Source organism: Nanorana parkeri, unplaced genomic scaffold (genome assembly GCF_000935625.1).
Source record: "Nanorana parkeri isolate BGI_ZX_2015 unplaced genomic scaffold, ASM93562v1 scaffold23, whole genome shotgun sequence".
Classification (NCBI taxonomy): domain Eukaryota; kingdom Metazoa; phylum Chordata; class Amphibia; order Anura; family Dicroglossidae; genus Nanorana; species Nanorana parkeri.
The window spans coordinates 1605486-1618750 of record NW_017306291.1 but is presented as its reverse complement, the minus strand read 5'-3'; the positions used below and the strand labels follow the sequence as shown (position 1 = coordinate 1618750).

Sequence of the window (13265 nt, the reverse complement as noted above, 5' to 3'; positions counted from 1 at the left end):
GGAGAGAAATCCAGGAGAGAGAGTGAGGAGAGACAGCCAGAGGAGAGACAGCCAATGGAGAGAGTGAGGAGAGATAGCCAGGAGAGAGCAAGAAGAGATAGCCAGGGGAGAGAACCAGGAGAGACAGCCAGGAGGATGAGTGAGGAGAGACAGCCAGGGGAGAGAGAGAGAAAAGAGACAACCAGGACAGAGAAGAGACAACCAGGAGAGAGAAGAGACAACCAGGAGAGAAAGGAGAGACAGGCAGGAGAGAGCACATACAGGACCAAAAACCTGCACTATCCTGTGCAGCCATACCGGTACTTTTTAAATCAAGACCATAGGATAGTGGATGACGCTATCTATTCTTCATCATACTCCACAGTAAGTGTTAGGAGTACAGAACAACTCCCTCTCTACTCATCTCTATAACATAAGAGGAGTTGTTCTGTAGTCCACAGAGAACTGGGAACATTGCTAACTGATAAGAGTGAAGCACAGCCACAGAGCACAGAAAGTTATCAGTTAACTCTAGTCCTGTCAAGATCAGCATTTGATTTTCTTTTTTTATCTAACAGATCTAACAAAGCATTTTCTATGGTATGTATAACAGATCAAAAGAGACAGCGTCTATTGTTAGAGTTTAAATATGCTTTAAAGTGGACCTTCACTCATATATAAAACTTGACATTGTTCTATATATTTGCAAGTATTTTTTCTTCTGCTGCTGTTCACTTCCTTTTTCCTTGCCTCGACGGGAGAATCAGTCCCTGGGACAAAGATTGGCCATACACAACCCCAAAAAAGCAATATATGTTATTATATGGCTATTGAGCATGCAGAGGTTAACCAGGGAGAGGCATGGAGAAAACAGAGCAGACTTTTTCCCTGCTCGCGCTTCTTGTCTGATTTGTAGTTGAGTTGGGATCACAGCAAGTCTTGGTGGTGACCAGCTCAAGTAAAGACCGGCAGATTTTTCACCACCTGTTCTCAGGAACGATCTGCCGAGTGTTGGCGGTTGAGACCTGGCCCCATGGTGACCTCCACTAGCAGAAGCAGACAGAAGATGAGATGAGATTGAAGCAGCCTTGTTGTTTGGCTAAGCTCTGTTGAACAGAATAGTTAGTATTTGTCTTGCCATCTTCAAGAAGATATCCTGCAGAGAATAAAATCTAATTTTCTATACAAAAAGAAAATATCCAGCACTTAGAAGGAAGAAAAACAAGTTCACAGGTTTTTATGGATATACAGATGCCTAGTAACCTGACTATTGTATTGCCAATCATGAGAAGACGGAACACAGAGACACAAGGCTGAATTATAATATAGATTAGCATCTCCTGTGAAACGATAGGAAATAAAATGATTTTATTTCCCACACATCACCCTTCAGTCCTGTAATTAAAAGGCACATATGGTAAAAGTCAATATGATCTCCAGGAAGGAAATGTATTGCCTGTCAGAGGCGGGATACTGAAGCAAAGGAAGATGCATAGACAGTAAGCAGGATAAATTGCTCAATTCACAGAGAACAGATGAGAATCTGGAACAATGCAGATAGCACGGAGGTCCAGCAGCTTCTTTGCTATACCTCCAGATCTGACATAGTGTATACCTATTTCTGATCTCTATGGCAAGAATGTCCTCAGTTGCAGAGAAAATGCAAGTGGCTATAAGCTCTATGCTAAAATAGAGCATTGTTTCCCACACTGGAAACATTACCATCAGTGAGATGGTGGCAAAGAGCAAAGTGAAGGTTCAGATGGTTACTAAAGGTCTTTATTTATTGCCAGGTCTTTATTTAAAGCGACCCAGTGGCAGTGCCCATACTTACCTCCCTGGTGAGCACTGATTATACCTTTTATCTACAGCTGCTGAAAATTTGTAAGCGGCTTGGTCCCCATAACCCGAACCCCTATCTCCTTCCCTGCTGCAGATATTTCCCATTGATCCAGTGAACCGCTGTCACTGAAACAGGCCGTGAGGGGAAATTTCCTCAGTGGGGACATAGACACCAATAAAACCAGAAAGAAGTTCTAACCCTTCCCTGTGCATCTAAAACAAACAAGTTGAAGTTGGGCTCTAAAGCTGAACTCAACGCAGCTATAAGGGCACAAATAAATGCAGCACTTAATACATCCTTCTGTGTATTTTGTTTAGGTGCAAGTACCTGAATTTGATTTAGTAGCAATCTCGTATAGGAGAGCTCAGATTGAGGGAGGGAAAGTAGCACATGGGGTCAATCTGTTGTGCTGTAGTGCAACCAACATGGTGATGGTGCAACAAACATGCAAGAGAGAGCTCATTAGACTGCTGCTGCTTCTCCGTTCACAGTCACAGGGGGGGGAGCAAGACAAATCTCAGAATTGGGTGGCCAGAAAAACAAATCCTTTGACAGATAAAACAGTTCCCGTATATGTAATTGTTTGTTTAGCTGTTTGCCTGCAGTCCATCTAAGGCTCCATTTGCATATAGCATTTGAGTTTCCTGCGTCGTTTTCCATGTGGAAGACTGCACGGCAACGCAAACGCTAAAATCTTCAATCCACGCGGATTCCGCTCGTTTGCGGCTATTACATATCCGCTAATAGTGCGGAGTCCATCAAAAAATCACGTTTGGACTATTTTGCCGGCTCAAAAGTCTGAACAATGCACATTAAAGTACATTGCTTTTTCTGTTTAGAGCGGCTCCACACGTATTAGGCCAGCCGAATACACGTGGACAGCCGTTCCTGTGTGAATGGAGCCTTATGCTTATGAATAGTAGCATATCTATTAAGTAATTAAGCAATGAGACCTACCTTGTTGTGTTGTTACCTATGGGTTAGTTGTTGGCATATTCAATCACATGCTGCCTTCTGATGCAGCTGAGGGGCTCCATTTTTGGAGATATCTCTACCACAGCTTTCTGGTTCCACCCTACATCCACAGCCACAAAGTCAAATGATGTTGTCATTCTCATGGTGGAACCTTCATAATGTATGTTCCATATGACAGAGAGTGGGATAGAAACATCAAGAATCGTAAGTGCGTCAAACCACTTCTGTCCAATCAAACCTCAAAGCAGTTTGGGAGGTATTTGCTTTAAATAGCAATACCCCAGAGATTGTAAATAAAAGGATATAAAATAGAGATATAAAAATCCTTTTACAGGTGGGGGTCTAGCCTCCTGCATCTATTAAAATGTCAGCGTTGACTGCTCTTGAGTGATTTGCAAATTAACATAGCAAACAAAATTATATTCCCAATCATTTGTCTTATTATTTTCAGCATAAATGACCTTTTTTTTGCAAATGAAAGTAAATACTGTCAATGTCCAATGGATTGTCCTTTAATTAGCCGAAATCCATTTTAAGCGTACAGCCCATAAACTACTCTTTAAATTATACTTTCAATCAACCTGATGTGCCCGTGTTACTCAGGGCTAAATATTATGTAAAGAGCAGGCGTCGAGCATTCATTTTACCCTTTTATCACATTAAATACAAAAAATAGCTAGGGTGTTTCTCTGTGCCGGAGCCTGTTATAAATCATTGTTCAGAATTATATTTCAATTACTTTGTACTTTACGCAGCCATAACAAATACATTTGCAAATTGCATTAAAAGTTAGCAAACTGTACGCAGCGCTGAATTATTAAGGGGAATGTTGAAGACTCTTTTAATCAGCGTTTTCATGAAATTAAGTAATGGCTGCAATTAGGAGAACTATCAGCCTGTTAAACGATGGGAGGTTCGGGATCTTAACATTATTTAGAAAAAAACAATATGAGCTTTATTAAAGAGGTAATTCACAATTTTTATTTAACTTTTGTAATGCCGCAGGGAAAAACCTTGACAAAAATATCAGAAGACAATTTGGTTGTGTGGGGCTTCAGTGACCAGTAACCGTAACGGTGCTTGTAGAATTTGGGCTGCTGGTTAAGGGTCCCGACACCCAAATTAGATAACAAAAGATAATGCTGCAAGCCTAGTGGGCAACGCTTACAACTGCATTGATAGCCAGCATGGGCCTCAAGGTAAGCAAAGCTTTTGGAACCGGTGGTCCGAAATCTTGTGCTCCTTCCTCCATTACAACTGTTTGACACCTACGCAGTAAGATAAAACACATAGTAAAAATATCACTATAACTAAATAATAGTGTCCACAGAATAGGCTGAATAAAATACATCAAGAAATACTCTCAGAATATCGCACTCAATGACAGGAGGAGATCTTGGTCACATGACATTTGTTTGTAAAATACAACTGTGCTTTTTAAACATGGCAAAATATTTTTTCTTTGCAAAATATTTCTCTGTTTGGGCCCCCCTCCTATCCCAGGCCCTATAGCCGCAACATGGACTTCTATGGCTATTGTTACACCACTGCTGTTGCTGTAACAGTTGGGCGGAATGCCGGCCAGAGTGTCCCAGGATGCAGTGCCTGGGTGGGGGGATACAGAACCAACACCCTCCTTCCCCCGCGTGCGTGCACCACCAGCAACACGACACACCTTGCCCCCTGCACCACAGGTGGCAAAGAGGCTAGGGACACCGCTGGTCAGATAAATATATTTGGTTTGAAACTGCATCATGTTAAGTGTTTGTGCACCAAACTTTTTAATACCAATATCACTTTTGAATCACCAGTATATCATCAACTAAATATGCCAGTGTTCTATCACTTCTCTGGACCCGTGAGATTTCTGGACTTCCGGGTAGTGTACAGCGAGTCCACAAATCTCACATCCTACTGCCCATGTGCGGATCCAGAAATGTTATAGGCTCATTCATATAACACAATCCCGCGTGTCCAGACATTTTATTGCCGCATTTCTTGCCATATAATGTTAATAAACACAAAATAAAATTACTAATAAAATCTAAATAATATATGACAATAATAAAAAACTGTATTATATATTTATGCGTGTCTATATTTTATTACCTTATATGGGCCAACAAAATTCCTGCAACCACGGGATTGTGTTATACGAATAGGTCTGTAAAATTTCTGGATCTGCACATGTGCAGTAGCATGTGAGATTTGTGGACTCCCTGTACACTACCCGGAAGTCCAGAAATCTCACGGGTCCGGAGAAGTGATAGAACACCGACCTATCAATTACCTAAAAATTGCTGTAGTTATTTCTGTAGTCATGCTGCAATGCACAGTAGAAGAAAACACTGTGGTAGGAAATGAAAACATACTGTGATGGGAATTTATCAAGACTGGAGCAGCAGAATCTGGAACAGCTGTACATGGTCTACCTTTCATTTTCAAAGTATAATAACTGAAAAGAGAAGCTGGTTGGTTACTGCACATAGCTGCTCCACATTCTGTCTGCCTAAATTTTGATAAATTCTTCCCTTCATGTGGATCTTTGAAGTCCCGTCAGGATATAAAATGTGCTCATAAACTTCAGCCACACCCAGCAAAGTTGTGACAGACTTAGTTCAACTTTGATTTGAGCTGTTCCTTCGTCAAAGTCAGTTCTCCATAGCTTCCAATATATGGAAAACACAGATCGGTGATAGCAGTAGCTAGGGTTGCCACCTTTTCTTCAAGTGAAACCCGAACACTCTAGAGACGCGCAGACAAGTTTTGGGGAAAATTAGTCGTGGCTTATTCATATCTAAATAGCGCCACCCATTTATATGCAAAAATTACAGGTGAGACTATTTTCAGTGGGGGGCCAGTAGCCCCTATCTTAATTTTGGTTGCCCCTGTCTGCCTGACATCTTGTGTCCGGGTTTCTGCTGCCATGAAACCCAAACAGAGCATTCAAAACCCGAACTGTCCGGGTGAATCCTGGACAGGTGGCAACCCTAGCAGTAGCTCAGCTGATAGACGAAGCTCCGTCTGTCACAATTGTGACAACTGCTAGGAGAACGTCCCAAAGGAAAAGGGACAAAAATTATCAAACCCTGCATCACCTCACCCGGACATGGGTAATCTGTTCTAGGTAGAGCTGTGCGCTTAAATTGTCAGCTACGTTTCTCATAATGACAGCCTGCTTGATAGCGATGAACGACTCTGGGGATATTTTAGATTTCCAAGAAGGTAATTGAAGCAGCATAAAATGAAATACAAAAACTCGAATGCGCTGGAATTAATGCAAAGCAAACCAGTCAGCAAACACAGCATAAAAGTAGAGAACGAGTCCTGCAATATGTTATAACATATGTTTTTTGAGCAATTCCTGGTCTTCTGAGCAGATGCGATTCCCATTGCTTTGTGGTGCTCAAATCTCCGTAATTCCACCACACACATATAAAGTATCCTTAATTGGCAAATTTGTGGCACATTATAGATCACGCCAGTGATAAGTAAGCTCCTGCAAAGAACACACAAAGCTTGTGTTAGCATTTTTAATTCCCTGCTGTTGAAGTGGATACAGGAAAAGTGCTATAATTTGTGTGTCTTTTCGTCAGGTTTTATCTATACGGGGGAAGTCGTGCATCGGATGCTCACAGCAACACAATATATTGCTCCCTTGATGGCCAATTTTGATCCGAGCGTGTCCCGGAATTCTACCGTCAGATACTTTGACAGCGGTATGTAATGAAGTGTTTTATAAATTCAGTGCTTAACCTGTGTGCCGTCTATTTCTATTTATGGGCCACAAAGCCAAACCTCCAGATGACTTACTTAGAGAGTCACTAATGTAACCTGAGATATTTAAAGGGATATTTTCTTTAAATGATTTAATCTGTTAATAATAGTGATGGTCTCTATAAAATCTACTGATTTGAAAAGGTGTAAATGTGAGTGACATTTTATTAGAATTTACTTGAATGAGGACTTGCTTTAGAATATTTGGTATCTTTTTAAACTCTCAGATTGTTATTTTGTGTGTATTTTTGATAGATATAGTATTGTTTTGTATGTCTCAGCTGTATCCTTTTGCCCTGTATCCTTTTTATCCCAAATGTCAGATCTAAATCAATCCAGTTAAAGAGGAACCCCAGTCATTTAAAGAACTCCAGGGGAAAAAAACATTCTTAACCCTTGCAGTGGGGCTACCTCCACACGTTCCCCAAACTGCAAGGGTTAAGTGCTCATTAGGTAAAAAAAAGTTATATGCACCCGAGCAGGCAGAGTTGAACGGCTGTGATAGCACTTCCTCCAGCCGGTCTCTTCCTCTGCTGGAGGGTTGGTATGTTCCTCTACGCCCTCACATCCTATACATTGTGCATATAATGTGATGACTCGAGGATCCTTAGACCGCTGCAACGGAGGGGGGGCAAGGAGGAAGGGAGCAGTCTAAGAACCATCTGTCTCCGAGGGTCAGGGGAGTATACACATTTTTTTTCTTTAATCTAGACACAAACAAGCAGTAAACCCTTGTTGTGTGAGTGGGTAAGATTTTTTTCACGGAGTTCTGCTTTAAAAAAATTAACTGTTGCAGTGGGGCTAGAGTTCACTGCTCACTTCAAGAGTTCACTGCTCGTTTTGGTCTAGGGGCCAGAATACAGTACATATACTCACCTGATCCTATCTCCTGCGCTCTAAGCTCGCTTCCATGATGGACTAAAACCTTAGTTTACTAATTTGTATTGAGATTGCAGTCCATCACAGGAGCAACCTTGGAGCAGTGACTACTTTACAACACACACAGGGACTATTGGGAACAAAAGTAGCCACCCTCCAGAAGGAAGGACAGTGTCAGCACCAATTCAGAGATGATTTGAGGATCTACAGTGATACACAAAAAAGATAAATGTGTGTTAATAGTTAAAGAACTTGAATGCAATTTTAAGGTTTAACCCCTGAGTGTTACTTTAAGAACTGACATAAGACTTCAGAATCTTTTTCACTGGTCACAGATTCCTTTTGCAGGCTGTGCAGTAAGGAGAATGTGTTTAGCTTTCTTACTACTGTGGATGTATTGCTCTCAAAGCATCTGGTCATTCTGGCCAGCACTGAAATTAACCCTGTATGCCTAACAGACTTCCTTAGGCTATAAAAGTTCCCAGAGTGTCTCCTCAGCCTAACAATTATGTCAAAATTTAAAATACTGTGATGGTCTTTTTTATTAAAACTACAACTCTTATTTTTTACTTACTACTAGACTCCCTCTTTCAGCACTCATGTGCTGTGGTGGTGGTAGGTGGTAGGCTCTGAGATCTGAGATGCTGAAAAAGACTTGTGAGCTACTGAGAACAAAGAAGGGAATTTATCAAAAGTGGAGCAGACAAAATCTGGAGCAGCTGTGCACGGCAACCAATCAGCTTCTCTCTTTTATTTTCAAATCTTAACTGAACACACTGAAGAGAGCAGCTGATTGGTTGTCAAGCACAACTGCTCCAGATTTTGTCTGCTCCATTGATAAATTCCCCCCAGAGTGGTTAGCTGGAAAAAGTTAATTGTCTGCACTAATGCCCCCTATTCCGTAACAACTTCTGTCCACAGAACTGGTCTCCAGTAATGTATTGACTATGCTCACAGCTCCCCTGCTGCCTCTCCTTGATTTTGACATGCTTTGTGTTTGGAGCCGTGACAGTAGTGGGGATGCTACGGGGCCACATCAGAAATATGTTATGGAGCCCATGATCTGTAGTCTCGTCCCTGGCTTTAGATATATTTTTATGAGATTTCTGCTCAGTCTTTGATAATCCACAAGCAAAATGAATTGTTGGGCCTTTCATTGTATATTGCATACACAGTATTCAATGTGTAACATTATCAAGCAAATGAAACACCATTTAGTAAATCGCTGTCATTCAGTACTGAACACATTACTTTGGCTGTGAGGCAAAAGAGCCATTGAGATAGAAATGCCATTATAACCTAAATAATAAGCAGAAGCTAACCATTGCTTCTGGTGCTTTAAACAAAAGACAAACACATTGATCTGGAAGCAATTGTAACAAAGAATGGTATACTAGTAATAGCTTACTTAATGAAGTCTATAGATAATAGCTCTGTGTTTCATCGGCTAACGACCTACAAAATGTCTTTCTAACACACTGAAGGGAAAAGAAGCTCAAGCCTGTAAGGGGATTATTAAAACCCTATTTGCAAAACTGTGACTTTTTTTGTACTTATCAGAATATTTTCTTCCAAATGCAAACTCAGGGTGTCCTATTGCCGCAAGAGTTAAAGTGAAACTCTACTTTTATTGAGGGGAAAAACCCTCTTCGGGTAAGTGTCATGGCGCAAGAGTTTAGCAAAGTTCGTTACAGATTGTTACATGTTTCTGTTCTCTGAATGCTGAGACATCCCATTCCGTTAAAGCCCAACTGAAGGATATGTTTCACTCCATCCCATCCACCCCTTCCACGCCCCACTATCTGATCTCTAGGTTAAAACAAATCCATATCTACCATAAGCTGCAGTCACGAGACACCACAGCCCCGGGTTTTCACCTCTTCTGGTTACTACTTGGTTGGGTCCTTCTTTAAGTGTCCACATCAGTGCCTACATGACATGGAGACACTTCCTATTGGATGTCCATTGGCCAGGATCCTGTCAGGATCCAGAAGAGGACATCTGTGGGGGGGAGTGAAGGGGACCGGTACTCTTAGGCATCATCAAATTGCTTGATTCAATGTCCCCCATCGAGAAATAACAGTAGCGGTGAAGGACCTTGAGCGGGAGATTAGGTGAGATATATCTGACGTCACAAGATAAGGGGAAACAAAAGCCTATCAGGATGGATTACTGGTAGGTGGGAGGGTTTTGGCTTAGTGAGAGAGGGGGTTACAGGTACGGTGCTGAGCAGGAACAGTCAATGTCTGTCCATTTATACACAACGGGCGGTCAATAAGCGGTTAAGCTTTAGCATAAGTTTATCGAAGAATCTACAGAATTCAGCAAGCTTAGTGATAGAAATGTGGTCTTATGAGTAAGCGTGTTTGTGCAAAATGGGTCAATGTGGTTTTGGGATGACTGCTGTGTAACCTTTTATATCTAAAGAGAAAATACTAGTACCGTATTAGGAAGACTGCTTACCCTTTGTGTAGGGGATTCTTTGGCATGAAATTTCGCCCTTTAATATTTACTCACAGTTATCCATTATTGGAGTTGGATAAAAGTGACACTAAACTCAGAAGTTAAATCCTTAAAAATACATTCAAGTACCCTAACTATTAACAAAAATGTATCCTATTTGTGTATCACTCGGCTGTAGATCCTCAAATCATCTCTGAATTGGTGCTGACACTGTCCTTCCTTCTAGAGGGTCGCTGATTTTGTTCCCCATGGTCCCTATGTGTGTTGTAAAGTAGCCACTAACTAAATGTGAGATTGTAGTTAATCACGGGAGCGAGCTTGGAGCTCTGTCACCACTCTCACAGAGTCTACCTTCTGACCTATAACTCAATGTCTAAACAATGTAACATTATCATTACTTTCTGGAAGCAATGCATGATGGGATATGTAGTGTTGATAAATTGAGATGGCATCACATCAAGCAGCGGGGAAAGAGATACAAAGCACACTGGGAATCCAGGAAGATGGTGAAAGTGATGGGCAGACGGAAGGCAGTGCTCACTACAAAAAAGAGATTTTTTTAAGAGAGGTTATCAAAAACAACTCTAGCATGTATTCCTATTACATCTCTGATGTTATAACAGGATAGTATATGCTGGGAATTTACAACACCTTTAACACTAATTGGATTGTATTCACAACATAAAATAATCTTTGGCTCTTTTTTACATCACATGCTCATTATGACACATTGGTTATGTCATAATGCCGTATACATTTTATAACAGCACTCCTTCGCCATTCAATTTTCCATGGACCAAAAGGTGCCAAACCTACCAGTGCATGAGGTGAGGGGAGGACTCTCCAGACAGTAATAAAAACCAGAGAGAGGCTCCATTATGTCCCAGCTCTGGCCAGAATTGTAAAACGATTTGACTTCAACTGATGATTCATCGTATATACAAAGGTCTTTCTAATATTTTGGTTTTATTTTGCAGGCACGGCACTAGTAGTCCAATGGGATCACGTTCACTTACAAGAGAATTTCAGCCTTGGAAGCTTCACATTCCAGGCCACCTTAATCAACGACGGTCGGATAGTGTTTGGATACAAGGAAGTAAGTAGATGTGCTTCACATCAGTGATATGTGCTGCCTCACTTCATTCTAAGAACGGAAATTGTTTTCATAAATAATCAGGGCCGGTACAAGGATTGTTGCCTACACAGGTGAAAGAGCATTTTTGCGCCCCCCTCCTCCGCACCCCCCTCCCCCCTTCTCCCACACACTTTTTTAATTTTTATTTATTTTTTTACATTTTGATTTATTTGATTCTCTTTCACTTTTTTAGTTGTTATCATTTTTTTTCTAATTATTTGTTAATTTCTTTATTTTTTTAAACATATTATCTTTTACTTTTTATCACTTTAATTATCGCTTGACCTGCCTATATGGTAGTGCCGGGCCTGTAAATAATCTTTGTGGTATCACCTTGCTGGCCATTTTGAAAAAGTTTTTGTTCATTTTGATCTAATACACGTTGTAAGTGTTCCTGTGCTGCTCTGTGTCACATCTAAATAGCAGATTTCAAAAATGTGATTCTTGACAAGCTGGAGACTTTGTCTAAAGGTCCAGGGGGAATCTCTTCCCTTGTGTGCACTAGAGAGAGGTTTGATGACATCACCAAACACGCTCCAGATAAATTACCAGTAGTGGTGAACAAACGCTACACATTTGGGACAAATTGCTTCCTATGGAGTGAGACATGCAATAAGGATGTAGTAGCAATCAATAGCTAATGGTTGCACAATTCTCCAAATACGTGTGATTGATCTCTACTGTGAGCTACTATGTGCTACGTGCATGCCTCACTCCATAAGGAACCATTTGTTACAACTTTCCCCCTCCGCTCCAGCTTTGTATGGTCCTGTGAGTCATCATGTTCCATGTTCAGCAATGGTATGTCACTATAGTGGCTGGAGCTGAGGAGGAGACATGCTAAAGGGCGGTCTACGAGGCAGCCAGGGTCGTAGTTCAGGTGAGTATAACTTTGTTATTTTAGCTCCCTAGATAAAACAGGCACTTAACTCTTGCAGTGCGAGGGGTTGACCTACTGCAAGCAAGAGTTAAGGTTCAGATCAGGAGACAATGAATTCTCATCGGTTGTCATGGGTTCAATGGGGCAGTTACATAAAACAAACAAATAAATGAGAGAATTGTATAAATGAATAAATTAATTGGTGGATTGTGCTGTGACCAATATGATTACATCCTTAACAATTAAAGTGAATTCATCAGTTTGCCTACTCGGGACAAGTACCAATTGCTCTTGATCCCCCTTCCTCAGCCAATACCTACCTTCCTCGCACACCCCCAGTACGATACATGCTGATCTGTGTCAGAGCTTACACAGGGAATATAACTTTCCCTTCACGCTCACATGACAGTATATGGGCTTGGCGATTGGCTGCTCACTGCATCTTGGGAGGCTGGGGAGAAGGTCACATGCTCTACCATACCTGGAAGTCCTGGGTATTGCCAAAGACTCTAGCATGAGAAGAAGTGCTGCAAGTATCAGCAGATAGGAGGGATGTTTTTATCAATAGAACCTGTCACTTTGCAGCAGTAGTAGGCAAGCTCTGGCCTTCTAGCTGTGTTAAAACTACAAATCACATCATGCATCTGTCTTTAGGAGTCATGCCTGTGGCTGTGAGAATCCTGCAATGCCTCATGGGATTTGTAGTTCCACCACAGCTGGGGGGCTGGAGTTTACCCACCCCTGCTTTACAGAATAAAGTGGGACTACAACCTCCTATCCCTTACAGCCAAGGAAGGTGCCATCTTGGCCTCTACTTGGATTGCAGTTGCCATGTTACTGCACATGTGATCAGCTATGACCACATTTAAAGGCTTGAAAGTTTGGTCGAGAGCTCAAATAAGCACATTGCCAACCTTGAAACTTGGCGTACCTTGAAAGTAACTTTATTTGTAGACATTAAATCGGTGGGTAAAGTTCCCCTTTAAAGAAACATTTATTAATGTTGCCGGGTCCATTTCTTGCATCGGAGCCCAGCGGAAGCTAGCAAATCAACATATAACTATCAGGTATATTTAAGGGCTTATTCAAACCAGTTCAGTTGAGCTGCGTTGTTCTGCACAGATGATCGTAGGCTCAATGTCAAGGCACAGAGAGAACAATTGTTTTCTCTGTGCCCTTTTCACACCACAAAGCTGCCTTGAGGTGGGTTGCATTGCGTTGCGTAAAAATGTTGACATGACGCATTTCTTTCACAAACCACCGGGCTCCCCTAAAGTCCCCATTGGTCACCGCACTGCAGCGGAGCATATAAAAGAATTGAATTGCATTTGGTG

At 41.5% G+C, this 13265-nt stretch overlaps 1 protein-coding gene across 1 annotated transcript in view; it reads left to right on the top strand.

The window, feature by feature from the left end:
- The window catches only part of PLXDC2 (plexin domain containing 2), a 347246-nt gene that overhangs the window by 235775 nt on the left and 98206 nt on the right, over positions 1 to 13265 (top strand). Inside the window, exons 5-6 of the mRNA XM_018564229.1 lie at positions 6394 to 6516; positions 10894 to 11012. Of these exons, the coding sequence (XP_018419731.1) occupies positions 6394 to 6516; positions 10894 to 11012 (242 nt within the window). The remainder of the gene's footprint in view (positions 1 to 6393; positions 6517 to 10893; positions 11013 to 13265) is intronic.